This window comes from Salmo trutta, chromosome 16 (genome assembly GCF_901001165.1).
Source record: "Salmo trutta chromosome 16, fSalTru1.1, whole genome shotgun sequence".
NCBI lineage: Eukaryota > Metazoa > Chordata > Actinopteri > Salmoniformes > Salmonidae > Salmo > Salmo trutta.
The window spans coordinates 33,244,104-33,261,498 of record NC_042972.1 but is presented as its reverse complement, the minus strand read 5'-3'; the positions used below and the strand labels follow the sequence as shown (position 1 = coordinate 33,261,498).

At 43.3% G+C, this 17,395-nt stretch overlaps 1 protein-coding gene across 1 annotated transcript; it reads right to left on the bottom strand.

The window, feature by feature from the left end:
• Positions 1-154: 154 nt before the first annotated feature.
• Positions 155-15,515, bottom strand: LOC115150588 (ATP-dependent 6-phosphofructokinase, muscle type). Its single transcript, XM_029694035.1, has 23 exons — positions 15,411-15,515; positions 15,201-15,305; positions 11,922-11,995; positions 10,792-10,869; positions 9,991-10,180; positions 9,426-9,591; positions 9,295-9,339; positions 8,996-9,104; positions 8,741-8,836; positions 8,171-8,263; positions 7,738-7,863; positions 7,582-7,646; positions 7,426-7,489; positions 7,115-7,261; positions 4,932-5,002; positions 4,647-4,734; positions 3,644-3,796; positions 2,923-3,087; positions 2,737-2,798; positions 2,491-2,602; positions 1,535-1,634; positions 1,113-1,218; positions 155-771 (listed from the first exon to the last, which is right to left on the bottom strand). The coding sequence occupies exons 2-23, from the start codon at positions 15,289-15,291 to the stop codon at positions 618-620; spliced, it is 2,355 nt and encodes a 784-aa protein (XP_029549895.1). The 5' UTR covers positions 15,292-15,305; positions 15,411-15,515; the 3' UTR covers positions 155-617.
• Positions 15,516-17,395: the final 1,880 nt, after the last annotated feature.

Below are 17,395 nucleotides of genomic sequence, written 5' to 3'. Positions count from 1 at the left end.
GTTATTGTGATAAAAAGCCCCACAAAATTTGTCACATTTTCTATGCAATACATTGTTACCCTTTTATCACTAAATATTTGATATTCATTAAACATAGTACATTTGACATTATCTTTGATCATGTCATGTGTGTAGCAAAAAAACAAATAAAACCTCCAGAAATGAAGCAGAGTTTTATTACATATCCTAGTTCAGTTTCAATGCAAGAAAGAAGTCTTCATTTTGTAAAGTGGTCTGCCATACAAACAGGGGAGAAAGCAGTGAGCCAGACATAGGAAACAGCACACCGAGAGTGTTTTTGTGGCTTTGAGATAAAAGTGTTAGACTGACTCGACTGAGAGATCTGCACAGTATTGTAGCAGGGTTTCTGCAGAATGGTGTAGAATGACTTCTGCGATGTAGAACAGTTCAAAGCTCCACACAACAAACTGTATGTACAGTCTCTTCCTCATAACCACTAGGACTACACTGAGATGCTACATACATCTGTTGACTGAATGGTTGACTGTTACCATCCCTTTCTCTTCATAGGAGTGGGTGGGCCGAGATGCAATACTAAGGGTCGGTATGTATGTGTTTATGTGAGGTTGTGTTTATATGTGTGTTTATTTGTTTGTTTACATTTTGCCCCCCTTGACTAGGCCTGTCTTCTTGATGACGTGCTCCATGGCAGCCACCTCAGAGGTGTCCATTTCCACAGTGTCATATTTGGCCAGGATTTTCAGGATGGGCCTTAGCCTCAGCCACCACTCTGTCTTTGGGATACGGTGCCTATGGAGGGAGGAGGGAAGAGTGGAATGAGGGAGGAGAGAGAAGACAGGGTGGTGGAAGAGGGGAGTGAGGAGGACAAAGGGATCAGAGGAAGAAAACAGGAAATAGAGGAAAAATAACAAGGGAAATGCTAGAAGGAACCTGGGCTGGCTTTCTGTGAGCAATCTGTTCAAAGAAACATTTAATGGTTCTAAATGGATTGGCACAGACTTCCAGACAACAGCACTTTCAACTTAACATTAAACTCAATGTGGAACACATGAAGAATAGTCCCAAACAGGAGGGAGAAGGAGGAGAGAAAGAGAAGGAAGTGTGGAAACAGAGGGATGACTAGGACTTACTCAAAGTCAGTGTCGTCCTTGAGGGAAGCCAGGGGCTGGAAGACCAGGGATCTCTTCTTCATGCCCAGCACACAGGCAGAGTCTGGCATGTTGGCAAAGATACGACCTGGGGACACAAAGAGGGCCAGTATCAGTATAGGAGGGCAGTAGCCTGGCTGATCCCAGACCTGTTTGTATGGGATTTATCCAGTTCCTCTCTCATGGCAGGACAACAGTAGTCAGAGGAGTTGGATTAAACACCTATCTAGGACCAGGCCAGGGGTAGTGGGCACAGAAGGTCATGAATCTATGTAAATGCATTGCAGAGAGCAAGTTATGAAGACATTGTGCTTCTTGATGGAAAAAGTATTAAGGTGATCGAATAAATGAAGTCAATTCCATCTGCTTGAAGACATTTGGTCCAGCGTGTCAATGGTCCTCACCGTGTCTGTAGCACTCCTTCAGCTTGTCAGTCAGCCACAGGACAGACTTGGATCCCATCTTAGTACCGAAATTCCTGTCAAAGGGAGTGGGGGTTCCACCCTGGTGGTGAGACAGAGTTAGAGAGAGACATTGAGAGAGAGAGAGCAAGAGAGAGAGAGATAGAGAGAGAGAGAGGGATAGATAGATCGTGAGAGAGAGGTATTCCCATATGAGCATATAGATAAATTGATTCCAGGGAAAAAATATAATATATACACTGAGTGTACAAAACATAAGAACACCTGCTCTTTCCATGACATAGACTAACCAGGTGAATCCAGGTGAAAGCTATGACCCCTTATTGATGTCATTTCAATCAGTGTAGATGAAGGGGAGGAGAAAGGTTAAAGAAGGATTTTTAAGCCTTGAAACAGTTGAATGCGCCAAAGAGCACCAAAGAGTGAATGGGCAAGACAAGAGATTTAAGTGCCTTTGAACAGGGTATGGTAGTTGGTGCCAGGCACACCAGTTTGAGTGTGTCAAGAACTACAACGCTGCCTGGGATTTCACACTCAACAGTTTTCGTGTGTATCAAGAATGGTCCACCAACCAAAGGACATCCAGCCAACTTGACATAACTGTACATTGGAATCAACATGGGCCAGCATCCCTGTGGAACGCTTTTGACACCTTGTGTAGTCCATGCCCGACGAAAGGAAGCTGTTCTGAGGGCAAAAGGGGGTGTAGCTCAATATTAGGAACTCAGTGTACAAAACACTTTAGGGATGGCAAAAACCGCTTTCGGTATTAACTAAAACAACTAAAACCAGATATAAAGTATGTGGAAAAGATAATGGACCTATATATATATATATCCTTATATTATTATATATTATATCCTTATATTACTTCAGAAATATTAGCTACAGGTTTAGAGTTGAGTCCATGAAACAGCTAGAAGAAGCGTCCATCAGACCTGTTGCATGTGTCCCAGGACATTCATCCTGCAGTCGAACGTGCCCTTTCCCTCCTCTGAGTACAGGTTGTAGAGGAACTGTGTGGTGTAGTTCTCATTGGCATTAGAGTTCCTGTGGGCAGGAGGAGGGTGGTATTATTATAAGACAATCCATCATTTGTTAGTTGTAGTAACAAGAGAAACAAGAGAATGATAATGTCTGAGGGATATCAGGCAAGGATGTGTTTTTGAGGAGAGCACACCCACCTGAGAATGAGGCCTCTCTTCACTGAGGTCTTCATCTTTTCTATCAGATGCTCCACGTTCAGCTGCAGTAAAACAATACAACAGTAAAACCATGATTCAACAGCCCAGGGTCCCCATTTTTTGGGATGTGTCTGAAATATACCACATAATCCATCCATCTTTGTTATTCTGCATGTAGCCTCTGACCTCTAGGTCACGGATATGGAAAGGCTCTTCATAGATGTAGGCATCATCAGCCCCAGATGACAAGCCAGCCATGGTTGCTAAGTAGCCGCAGTATCCCCCCATGGTCTCAATGATGAACACTCTCCTCTTAGTGCCAGCAGCAGACTGCTTTATCCTGTCGCAAGTCTGACAGAAGAAAGAAGAAAAAGAGAGGGGCAAGTATGAGGAGAGATGTGTGTCTGGGTATTGTCATATGTGTATTTAAACCTTAGTGTGTATGGGGTACAGTGTGTGTGTGTGTGTTTGCCTGCATGTGTGTATTTGGGGTACAGTGTGTGTGTGTGTTTGCCTGCATGTGTGTATCTTGGGTACAGTGTGTGTGTGTGTGTGTGTGCGTGTGTGTGTGTGTGTGCCTGCATGTGTGTATCTGGGGTACAGTGTGTGTGTATCTGGGGTACAGCGTGTGTGTGTGTGTGTGTGTGTGTGTGTGTGTGTGTGTGTGTGTGTGTGTGTGTGTGTGTGTGTGTGTGTGTGTGTGTGTGTGTGTGTGTGTGTGCCTGCATGTGTGTATCTGGGGTACAGTGTGTGTGTATCTGGGGTACAGCGTGTGTGTGTGTGTGTCAAATCAAATGTTATTTGTCAATGATCAATGTCCAGATCAATGTGCAGAGGTATGAAGTATTTGAGGTAGATATGTACATAAAGGCAGGGTAAAGTGACGAAGCACCAGGATATGTCTGACCATGGTGATGGTGTTAAGGGCGGTGTCAGCTCCGATGCTGAAGTCCGATCCGGGAACATTGTTAGAGACGGTGGCGGGAATGACCACCATGGGGATACACAGCTCCTCGTACATCTCCCTGGCTGTCACCAGCTCCAGACCACCCAGATACGCCTGACAAGGAGACAACGGCATCAACATCTGGATTAGGCTTTGTTAGGGTTCGTTCCTTTCCTCCTTGTCAATCATTGGCTCATTGGTGAAATTAGCATTATGACAATATCTTTAATTAAATCATTCAAAAACCTGTATTAATGCAATTGCAGACAGAAGTTGACAATCAGGAACATAGCACACATGTTCCGAGTAAGTTCTGCATCAAACAAAAAGTCTCAAGTAGTTTTGTTACACCCTCAGTCTAGCCTGGTGATGTCACTACCTACATCATTACCTTTTTACTCCTGAGACCAAAACCCTGCCTACCAAGCTATATAAACAATGACTTTTAGTGTTATCTAAAACCTAGCAGTAAACGTCCACTCCCCAAAGTTGATTTATTGTGGAATGTTTGACCAGTCTTATCTCTTTCACTCCCCTGCAGAGTTCTGTCTCAGTCACACATTCTCAGCGGGGCCTTTTTATAAGAAAGAGAGAGAGAACTAAAAAAACAATTGTGGAATACTAAACCTCTACAATGAATATATATTGTTAATCTGTAGTCTAGGACCCTAGGGTCTTATAACCCCTCTCCTTCTATTAATACAACATAAGAATAATCAATTATTCTAATACATCAAACATTTTGGTACAACCCTTATCATGACCCCTAGGTGAACCCGACAGCATCAACAGACGACAATATTCATGATACTAATAGTTCGTCAACTATAGTGCTTATGTTTAATGAATATGTTCAATCAAGAATATTTGTACACTTATACTTTGACCGATTCTATGAAGTGTCATGACGGTGGGCCAGTTAACCATCATAACACTCTCTCTAATCCAACCCCTCCATCCTCACCTCAAAGCCTCCGATGATGATCAGAGAATGGATGTTGAACTTGGTAATGTTCAGGCTGATTTGCTCAATGTTTTTACCTGGCAGGTGTCTTCACACCAGAGAGGAGAAACAGAGAGTTAAATGTGACCATCTGGTTAATCTGTCAACAGAGGCTTCTATTCCTATAATTAGGGCCCTGGGTTCATCCTAAACACGTGACTTTTAGCTTTTCCTGGACAGGTCACATGGTCAGGAAGACCTTGAGGCCCTACATACTGGTGTGTGTGCTCTGTGGAGATGTCTCACCTCTTGGTACCGAGATTGGACCCTCCCTTCCCAGTCCATCCACCCACTTGAGCCCAGATGATAGGCTCAATCTGGAGAAGAGGAAAGAGAGATGAGTATGGTATGTTTGTGCATGTGCACATGCGTGTGTGTCATTTGTGATGAGCTGTGCAACAACTTGGCAATGAACTGATGTTCCTGATGATGTCACTTGTTCACTTCCCTTCGCTGAATTTAAAGGAAATGATTAGTATAAGAAAATGGTAGAAACCTCCACTAGCCCAGGCCTCCACCAATCCAATGCTTTAAGGCCCCGTTTCTGACCCGAGTTAAGCGTGCGTAAATGGAATGTAATTCCGTTTTTATGCACTTTTCTCTCTATGCGTTGTGGTATCCCAGGAGGTCTACCCCGGGGGATGGTAACAGAGGGGAGGTACGTGAGGCGACGTTGGCTCCCTCTGCTGGGAAAGCGGGAGCTGGGCACCCCGACACAGACAGCTCTAAGTGGAGGTAATTAGAGGAAAGTTCCAACCAGCTGTGGAGGCCAAATAAAAGGAGCACGGTGGCACACCGCCGGAGAGAACGGGGAGAGACCGGCATCAAGCCACAGTAGAGAAGAAGGACCGAGCCAAACCTAAGTGATTTTCTTTGTTATGTTTATTTTCTGTCTTAGTAAAGTAGTTTTTTCGGACTAAAGCCTCCCTGTCTCTGTGTCAATCTCTGCATGCTCAACCCAACACCCTACGGTTTACCACTGTGTATTCTGACCTTGAACTTCAGAATGAGAATAGCGTGCTATTCACCTGCTATTCATTTTGGTTGGGATCAAATAAATGAAGATGTGGCGGAGGTGTGTGTACAGATACACCGTATTCTGACCTTGACTTAATTCCCTAATAATTACACCCCCTTTATGTGCCAGGAAACCATGAATAAGGTCTATTGAACCTACTGGTTCCAAGTGGAAAAAGCATCCACTTAATTCTTTACAATATAAATAACACCATTCTCCATGCACTGTAATTTATAACTTGATAAGAGCTATTGAAAAGAGATGGGTAAATGAGTAATCTGTTTGGATAAGGGAATTGTAAATATAAATGACACTTGTTATAGATATATTTTACCTTCTAATGGCTGGAGACAAATGTGAAACCAGTCATATGGCAGTAAACTAAAGCATATCAACATATCAGCTTTCCTCCAGTAAAGTTTATGAAATGCTGTGACATTTTAATTGCATGACCTTTTAAGTTGGAGGGATGGGCACTCTGGATTGTCTTAATTATAGACTACCCTGACTTTCTCTGCTTCCTATTTCTATCATGTTGAATATTAGCCAGTATCAGTATCGACTGTCAGTAGGCCTAATAACAACACATATTCAACTGCTAATTTACTGTTAGTTCTCTTCAGTTGGTATAGACTACATTATCATTCCATTTAATTCCATTGTTTCGTTTACCTTAATTTGCTTCCTCTGTAAACGCCATCATGGCCATGTGGTTGTTGCTGAGGATCATTAATAAAGTTGATAATATAAAAAAACCCATGTAGGCTAATTAAATGGTTATGGATCGGAGCGCAGACCAAGCCGTAACAGTTTGTCGTCACACAGTTCCATAGTTAGCGCAGGCAACAAACGAGGGTATAGCCTACTATGGTACACTAAAACATTTTTCCCCACCAATTGATGCTGAAACGGAGATGAATCTGCATATATTTTGATGGCTTTCTTCATTGATCTCTAATACTCTGAACCCGTTCTCTCGATATATTCTAGTGAGTCTGTTGACAAAATGATAACTAAAAGGTACACCGTATTTAAAGGGATGGCTTAAGATAAATGTACTGAAAATGTTATTGAATGAAAACTCAACGAGAAAATCTGTTTGCCAGCAAGTGGAAGGGATTTCAGCACTTGAATTAAATGTATTCAGCGTGTGGAAGGGAACCACGCCTGCAAAGCCCATTACATGCGTTCATAAGGTAAGTCTGAATACCAACTACTGAGAAGTGCATAGGAAAGGTGTGTGTAAGAAAGACATCATTTCCTAAATTAGAATCGGGCCCTATGATTTGTGGGAAGTAGTGAAGGAGTGCACCCTTCAAGAGATAGGAGATATTATTGGGATGCACCCAGTGACTCCTAACAGCTTCAACAAGTTGTCCACCTAAAGAAATCCTCAGGTGGAATGACCCACCTGTCCGTTAGCCAGGCCGTCAAAGCCGTCATGTACAGCTAGCATCTGGTGTCCCTGGATGATACCGACCCTGACAGCTGCACGCACTGCTGCATTCATCCCAGCACAGGGGGCGCCAACATTTATAATGGCAATGTTGATGTTGCTCTGAGAGTGGGAGAACGGGAGAGAGAGAGGATGTATTTTGGGCGCAACATGATTAGAAGAACTACACTGTGGGGAAAAAGTCCTATAATGCCTTCAAATGTACCACCAGTTGCCCAAACACGTGACCAAGACAGCAAGAAAAAGAAAATGCTGCTGTTACTCACCTTCATTTCTGGGGGGGTCACGTGAGCCAGCATTTTGTATGTGTCCCAGTTATTCTGAAAGCTCCTACAAACAGACAGTGAAAAGAAAATGACCAACGGTTTTTATCTCGAAGCGCAAATAAAGAAGGAATAAAAGAAGCCAAGTAAAAGGCTCACTTTCCCCTGAGCTTTACAGCATCTTCAAATCTCCCCTCAGTCATGGCTACGGTCACATCTTTAGTCTGAGAGAAAGAGTAATGGAGCGAGGAGAGAATGAAAATATTAGAGTTAAAGGAAATGGAACTCTCTGTAGATAATAGGTGTATAGCTCACCACTTGGACACACTCCATGAGAGGCAGCCTGATGGCCATGTTCCCAGAAAGACTGACAACACAGGCTGGGGTTTCTGGGGTGGCCTCCAACAGAGCCATCACAGCCTCCACACCCATCCTGCTACCCTGGGGGACAGACAGACAGACAGACAGACAGACAGACAGACAGACAGACAGACAGACAGACAGACAGACAGACAGACAGACAGACAGACAGACAGACAGACAGACAGACAGACAGACAGACAGACAGATAGAGAGAGAGAGAGAATTAATTAATTAATTCATGAATAAAGGGTTGATTATCATTACAGGAACATTACACTATATAATGACCCTGAAGGTCAAGAAAGATTAGACAGCAGAGTGAAAATAATACAGGCACAGACAGACTGATTGACAGACACAAAGTGGTGACAGACAGATGGATTACCAGGATTCTGTCAAAAGCAGAGGGGGTGCCACCTCTCTGTACGTGTCCCAGGATTGTGGAACGGGTGTCGAAGCCAAGTTTCTTGGATACCAGCTGTATAGAGTGACACAGAGAGATTACAGCATCAGTCCTCTGTCAGATCACATTACGCTAGCCCGTTATAACCTTAACCATTAGGGAATCTGTGGCTGCGTCCCAAATGGCACCCTATTCTCTATATTGGGAATAAAATGCCATTTGGGCCACGTTTCAAGTTTTATTAGTCATACTGTATATACGGGATGCACATGGTATCCAACGAAATGCTTACTTGCAGGTTCCTTCTGGACAATGCAAAAACAATAATAAATAAGAAAAGATAAGAAAACGAACATAAAGTAAATGGTTCGGTAGAATAGAATTAATGTTTTTACATAAGTATAGCAAGCAAAGTAATAATAAAAAAATGGGCCATATAAAAGAAAAGTAGAGCAGGAAGGAGCAATACGCGAGCCCTCTTCATCACCGCCATCTCAGCCTGTTTCAGAGGTTATGGCCAGCTTCTACTGACTGGGGGATGTCATATCTCACATTTTTGACTTGGTCACAGGTGATGGGTTTCTGGTTACGGTCCTGGGCTCCCTCTGCCAGAATGATGACGTTCAGACGAGAACCACGTCCCCTTTGCTGAGAGAGAGACGGAGAGAGAGCGTTGTTTTGTGTGTTAGTATATGAGGAAGAGAGAGGGACAAAGAGATAAAGAGAGGCTCAATCAGAAGAGGTGGAGAAAGGATTGAGGGATAGAAGAATAGAGGGATATAGGGAGAAGAACAGGAGGTGTGGTACCGCAATCAATCTTTTGCACAAATGTTCCTCCCAGTTTTCCTCTGGGGGCATTTCTGGGATGAACACCCAGTCAGCACCACAGGCCAGAGCAGTCACCAGGGCCAGGTAGCTGTGGAGACAGAGAGCAATGTTAATACACACACAGGCACGCACAGATGCACACACGCACGTACGCAGGCACACACACACACACACACACACACACACACCACACACACACACACACACACACACACCACACACACACACACACACACACACACACACACACACACACACACACACACACAGGCACGCACCCGCAGTGTCTGCCCATCACCTCCAGGATAAAGGTCCTCTGGTGACTGTCAACAGAAATAAGTGAAAGAGATTTACTCATGTTCACAAATGACTTAATATTGGTGTGTGTGTGTGTGTGTTGTGTGTGTACCTCTGTGCAGTAGTCGTGATGGAGTCCACCACCTCTATAATGCGGTGCAGGGCAGAGTCAGTGCCGATGGTCATGTCAGTGCCACAGAAGTCGTTGTCGATAGAGCCCACCATGCCCACGATGTTCAGATGAGAAGAACGCTTAGCCTCCTCCGCTGAGATCTTTCCTGGTGGTAGACACACAAACTAGCAGTCAACTCTCACATTTAATACACTACTTGTGGTCCTGTGTGGCTCAGTTGGTAGAACATAGCCCTTGCAACACCCAGGTCGTGGGCTTGATGCCAGCTGGGGCCACCCATTTGAAAATAAATGCAAGCACTACTGTAAGTCACTTTGGATAAATTACTTGGGTCCACAAAGAGGCATTAAAGTACAATATAAGGAGCCACATATGGATCAGTTTTGGCTTTTAGATCATAAGGAATTATGACCTAATCCCCTCCTCTTAGGATAATCTAAAACGTGACTGGTTGTAGTAGTGGGTTACATGATGTTTTATAGTAGTTGCTTTTGAGTGAAGGTTGCTGGGTAATGTAGTCTTGTTGGTGGCCCAGGTATCTCACCCTCTTTTGTCAGGTCAGCCAGCAGCTCGCTCCACTCTGTACGGAACTGGTTGGCACCAGTCAAGCTACCATCACCGCCGATCACACACAGATTGGTGATGCCCAGTTTGACCAAGTTGCAGGCGGCCTTCAGACGCCCCCACTTCTCTTTGAAGTCCATACAGCGGGCACTGCCAATCACAGTTCCACCCTGAGAAGAGACAGTAGAGGGGGCGGGATCAGTGGATGACACAAACAGAACCCACATAGTCTGCCAACAGAACACATTCAGTTGGGCTAAAAAAGAGGGAGAGATGGAGGAGGAAGTAGAGAAGGAAAGGATGTGGGTTATAGGCAGAGGGGGGTGAGAGATTGTGGTTCATGAATATAGTGTGTGTGTGTGTGTATGTGTGAGAGAGAGGGAGAAACTTTTTGTCTTACTTTAATGAGCCATCCTCATTACTAAAAAAAACACAAAAAGAGAGGGAGAGAGAGAGAAGGAATGAGGGAGAAAGATAAGGAAGGAGAGAGAGAAATAGAGAGAGCCAGACAGAGAGAAAAGAGAGAGAATGGAAGCCCATTAAATCCAGTGAACTCTGGCATTTGATGAGTTCCTCCTGGCCAGAGGGTCACTGATCTAGGACCAGCTTGAGTTACAGAGGACAGATTCCACGTCCTTCACTGAAAGGTTACATTTGGTGTGTGTGTGTGTGTGTGGTGTGTGTGGTGTGTGTGTGTGTGTGTGTGTGTGTGTGTGTAGTGTGTGTGTGTGTGTGTGTGTGTGTGTGTGTGGTGTATACTGTATACAATATGTGTGCTCACCAGATGCAGCATCATAGACACACTCTCCCAGGTGGCAAGTTTGATGTTGTCACCTCCATCCACCAGACCCTGGTAACCCTGGAGATGAAGACACAAACCTGTCACTCACAGTCGTGGAAGTATCTAAGGTGAAACCCAGGGTAACTGAGGTGGCTTATCTGACAGACCTTTACGTTAAGGTTACAGGCATGGACAATTGAAAGTAGCATCGCCCTTTCTCAAATCCAGTTCTTGGGGGTCTTAGCACTGCTGGTTTACATCCTATCCCCTCTAATCAGGGATTGATTCAAAATTGAGACACCAAGTAGGTGGAATCTCTGGGCAATCACTTAATCTCTGGGCAATCACTTAATCTCTGGGCAATCACTTAATCTCTGGGCAATCACTTAATCTCTGGGCAATCACTTAATCTCTGGGCAATCACTAATAATCTCTGGGGCAATCACATTAAGTCAATTATCTCAACTATAAAATATATTTTGATTTGTTTAACACTTTTTTGGTTACTACATGATTCTATATGTGTTATTTCATAGTTTTGATGTCTTCACTATTGTTATACAATGTAGAAAATAGTACAAATAAAGAAAAACCTTTGAATGAGTACGTGTGTCCAAACTTTTGACTGGTCCTCTATATTTCATTTTCCACACTATGAGGTTGCAATAACAATGTGAAATTGTGAAAATTATGATAATGCCCTTTTATTGTATGAGCTTTTTGAGAAGACTGCCTGAAATGTCAGTCTGTTGTGGTGGGATGGAGTTTTTGCCTGCCTGGTGACATCACCAGGTGGTTAATTAGTTAATAGACCAATAAGAAAGAGAGTTCCAAACCTTTCTGCCAATAACAGCTAGTTTTCAGTTTTCCCCTCCCCACTCAGACCCCTCCCAGACAGTCCCAGCAAAATTCTTGCTTGAGAAATTGCTCTTTGCTAAAATGTTATTTTTGTTTATTTTCACCATTTTAATTGAAAACAATCACAGCGAGGTACTTAATTGTTAACCAGAAATTATTTGATATTGAGATAAAAATGGCTGCATTGGACCTTTAACAGCTATAGACTATAATAGAGTGTGGGTAACATGAAATAGTAGATGAGATGGGGTGGATACAAGTCAGGTACTAACCTCATGAACGAAGTAGACCTTGGCCCCAGTGTAGATGCCCATTCTGACTGTGGCCCTCACAGCAGCATTCATACCTGTAGCACAGAATGGTTGTTTAAACATCACTGACACAGTCCCACCTGCACAGGTGGTTTTGAACTATGACGCACAACACAGTGTGATTAAGCTTTCATGCTGTGTGCTACAAACTTTACATATGCATAATTATACTGAACAAAAATATAAACGCAACATGCAACAATTTCAAAGATTTTACTGAGTTACAGAGAATTGGTCAATTTAAATAAATTCTAATCTATGGATTTCACATGACTGGGAATACAGATATGCATATGTTTGTCAAAGTTACCTTAAAATAAAAGGTAGGGGCATGAATCAGAAAACCAGTCAGTATCTGGTGTGACTACCATTTGCCTCATGCGTCACGTCTCCTTCGCATATAGTTGATCAGGCTGTTGATTGTGGCCTGTGGAATGTTGTCCCTTTCCTCTTCAATGGCTGTGCGATGTTGCTTGATATTGGCAGGAACTGGAATACACTGTTGTATACGTCAATCCAGAGCATCCCAAACATGTTCAATGGGTGACGTGTCTGGTGAGTATGCGGGCCATGGAAGAATTGGGACATTTTCAGCTTCCAGGAATTGTGTACAGATCCTTGGGCCTCAGGATCAGGATGGTACAGTATCTCTGTGCATTCAAATTGCCATTGATAAAATGCAATTGTGTTCGTTGTCCCTGGATAATGCCTGTCCATACCATACTGTAACCCCAACGCCAACATGAGGGAATCAGTTCACAACATCAGAAAATCATCGCCCACACAACGCCATACACCTGGTCTGAGGTTGTGAGGCCGGTTCGATGTACTACCAAATTCTCTAAAATGGCTTATGGTAGAGAAATTAACATTGAGTTCTTTGGCAACAGCTCTGGTGGACATTCCTGCAGTCAGCATGCCAATTGCATGCTCCCTCAAGAGATCTGTGGCATTGTGTTGTGTGACTAAACTGCACATTTTAGAGTGGCCTTTCATTGTCCCCAGCACAAGGTGCACCTGTGTAATGATCATCATGTTAATCAGCTTCTTGATGTGCCACACCTGTCAGATGGATGGATTATCTTTGCAAAGGAGAAATGCTCACCAACAGGGATGTAAACATATTTGTGCACAACATTTGAGAGAAATACTATTTTTGTGCATAGAGACAATTTCTGGGAATTTTTATTTCAGCTCATAAAACATCGGACCAACACTTTACATGTTGTGTTTATATTTTTGTTCAGTGTGTATATAGCAAACACCAGGGGCCAGCCACAGTAGTACCAGAGTGACTGGTTTATATAGAAGCTAAATGGGCTAAATAACAGTTCAGGACCCCAGACCAGGTTTAACCCCCACAACAGCTGGTATCTCTTTACTCTATCACTTCATTCTTAACAGACTCGTCTAATTTGTTTTGATTTTACTGAACATCAAATAAGCATGTACATGTACCCGATCATGATGATAATCATGTTCTAGGGTCCAGAGGGTAGGGTTCAGGCTTAAAATGCATGCCCGTGTAGGGCTTGCCTGTGAGTTCACATGGTCAGGAACTGATCGTCATGTATGACTGAGAGGAACCATAGCATAGTGGAACACTGAAGAGCTCTCCTGTCACATTCACACAATTGGAATGACAATGCACTTTTAAGCTCTCCTGGGCATGTAGTTGGAATGTAACTGCCTATGTCTCTGTGTCACTGAACTGTCAGGGCAGACAAGGCAGACAGGGAGAGTAAGGCAGACAGGACAGACAGGAGGGACAGGGCAGACAGGGGAGAGAGGTGCATTTTACCAGCTCATTGTCTCAATACACCAGCTCCAGTCTAAAAGGCAACACATGTGGATAGTGTGTCTGTGGAGGTGGCAAGAGTGTCTCCCCTTTCAACATGCATGGAGTAAAAAGATAGGTGGAAGAGGAGGGAGAGGATAGAGGAGGGATAGGGTGGCACACTTCACTATTCCTCCTCCTCCACCTCTCCATGTCATATGACAGAAAGGTCACCCCTCTAAAATTACCCCCCTCCAACAGACACTGAGCGATTGCGAGGGAATGAGAGGTGAGGGAAAGAGAGGGAAATAGAGGAAAGATAAAGATACGGGTGAATATTTAAAGAACAGAGCAGCCAGGGTGTCTAGAAATAGAATACATTTAAAAACAGAAAGAGAGAGAGAACCTTGGATTAACGTCTAGCCGGCAAGAGACACCCAGCTCCATAACGATGTAAAGTTCAGACAGACATATGGTCATATGTGGTCAGCGGCAGACATCCCAAAGTTCCAAGGGGAGGTATTTACCATCCAGCTAAAGGTCAGGGGGAAGGCTTCTGGGACGTCCTAATAATCTTTCCTTTCTCCAGAAGTATGTACTTGTTCTCTTCCATTGATTGATTTAAAACAAAATGACTGGTTTATGGAAACTCCCTCGGGCCATGTCTACACCAATCCAATGATTTTTAATTTGTGGGGAGTAGTGAACAAGTGCGAATACTCCGGTGACCCTGGCAACCTTGTATGGAAGATTTCACGTTGCCCTTTCCATGTGATAAGATATCTTGATGACAACCGAGAGGAGGGGTCTTTACGTGCCATGTAATACATGTAATACATTTCATATGTTCAAACAGTGTGACAACATATCATTTTAATATCCGAACTCCTCCTTCCACAATCATTACAGTTTATTTGGCTGTGCTAGTGGGTGTGGCAAACTGTGTGGCTGTAACTGTGACTAAACCACCCTGTCAACAGTTGGACTTCAAACCACAAGAATAAGAGGCATGTTTTCTATAAGTTGATACAGTACATATGTGCTGTGACACATTTCACTTTGAACAAAAATCAATGCATTTCTGTAGTACAGTCAGTCTATGCATCACCCTGAAGTACAGCCATGACTTTGAACAACACAAATTATATTTACAAATCACTTCTTACTTTAACTCCCTATACTCTATTGTTTCCCTACTCCAAATTCCACAGGAGCCTCTGAGAGCTTTGAGCGTGAATTATGGGAATTGTTGACCTGAAGTAAAACGTCTCACAGTTTGCTGCTGCCTCATGCGAACTGTTCCCAAAGACTGATATTACTCTGGCCTGACAGCCACCTGCAGATTACCAACAAGCCTCTGGGCTGTCTGTCCTCCCTCATATTACCCATGCCCTTGGAGCTGTAGCTGTAGCTTCCCCCTACCAGTCCCCTGGAACCCCCCTGCCCTCGACCGTCCCACTCACCCTGGGCATCGCCTCCGGAGGTCAGCACGGCGATGGAGCGGCCGATGCCCATCTTTCTGGGGTCTTTATGGGGTGCTTCATGGTGTGCCATGGTCCTGGATCTGCCTGTGAATGGAGAAGGGAAAGAAAGACAAGATGCAGAGAAGGATTAGCCTAGCCCTGCCGCTATAGTATGTGGTTTAGTGCAGTAGAGTGTCTCTCTCCCCTCACCTCTTTCTCTCCTCTCACTCTCTCTGCCTGCCTGACTAGGAAAGTGACTGAATGGGACAGGGGGGACGCAGTTTAACCCCCTCTCAGCTCGACAGGAATCTGAGGCACGCGCATGATGAGAGCCAGTGGTGTAAAGTACTTAAGTAAAAATACTTACGCCGTTTTTGGGGGTTTCTGTACTTTACTATTTATATTTTTGACACATTTTACTTCACTACATTCCTTAAAAAAATATTATACTTTTACTCCATACATTTTCCCTGACACCCAAAAGTACTTCAAATCAAATTGTATTTGTCACATGCGCCGAATACAACAGGTGAAATGCTAACTTACAAGTGCTTAACCAACAATGCAGTTTAAAGAAAATAGAGTATTTACTAAATAAACTAAAGTAAAGAATTAAAAAGTAACACAATAAAATAACAATGAGGCTATATACAGGGGTACCGGTACCGAGTCAATGTGCTGCGATACAGGTTAGTCGAGGTAATTCGTACATGTAGGTAGGGGTAAAGTGACTATGCATAGATAATAAACAGCAGTGTAAAAACAAAAGGGATGGGGGGGTCAATGCAAATAGTCCGGGTGGCCATGCTTTCAATCAGAGAGCCTGCTGAATAATGCAGCGGAAGAATAAACCCACTGGGCACACACTGGTTGGATTGTTTCAACGTCATTAGTCAACCTATTGTGACGTGGAATCTATGTGAAATACACATTTGGATTTGCAAAAAGTCATCAACCAGTACTGTTTTCATCTAATTTAAATCCGCGTTGTAAACATTGAAATTAGGGTAAAACTTCAACTTAAATGCAATAACTTAACCTGACTACCAGGTTGTTACATCAATCCAATAATCACCAGAACGATGTATATGTTGAAATTGCGTCCTGATGATATATTTTTCATCCTATATTCATCCTGAGTGTATAAAACACCAGGAACACCTGCTCTTTCCATGACATACACTGACCAGGTGAATCCAGGTGAAAGCTATGACCATTTATTGATGTCACCTTCAATCAGTGTAGATGAAGGGGAGGAGACCGGTTAAAGAAGGATGTTAAAGCCTTGAGACAATTGAGACATGGATTGTGTACATGTGCCATTCAGAGGGTGAATGGGCAAGACAAAATATTTAAGTGCCTTTGAACAGGGTATGGTAATAGGTGCTAGGCACACCGGTTTGAGTGTCAAGAACTGCAACGCTGCTGTTTTTTTTAACGCTCAACCGTTTCCCATGTGTATCAAGAATGGTCCACCACCCAAAGGACATCCAGCCAATGGCAGACCAGTAGTCAAAAACGGGTCATTGATGAAAGAGGAAGAAGTAGGCTGAAACAAATTGTGCAGTGCAACAGACTGAATGACAGTCCAGTACAACATTGGTGCCTTAAAGTCACCATTGGCCTAATGGTGAAATCCCTGAGCGGTTTCCTTCCTCTCCGGCAACTGAGTTAGGAAGCACGCCTGTATCTTTGTAGTGACTGGGTGTACTGATACACCATCCAAAGTGTAATTAATCTCATAGGGATATTCAATGTCTGCTTTTTTATTTTTTAACCATCTACCAATATGTGTCCTTCTACGCGAGGCATTGGAAAACCTCCCTGGGCTTTGTGGTTAGAGAAAATCTGTGTTTGAAATTCACTGCTCGACTGAGGGACCTTACAGATAATTGTATGTGTGGGGTACAGAGATGAGGTAGTCATTCAAAAATCATGTTAAACACTTTTATTGCACACAGAGTGAGTCCATGCAACTTGTATGTGACTTGTTAAGCACGTTTTTACTCCTGAACTTATTTAGGCTTGCCATAATAAAGGGGTTGAATTCTTATTGACTCAAGACATTTCAGCTTTTAATTTTTTAATAATTTGTACACATTTCTAAAAACATAATTCTACTTTGACATTATGGGGTATTGTGTGTAGGCCAGTGACACTGAATCTCAATGTAATACATTTTAAATTCAGGCTGT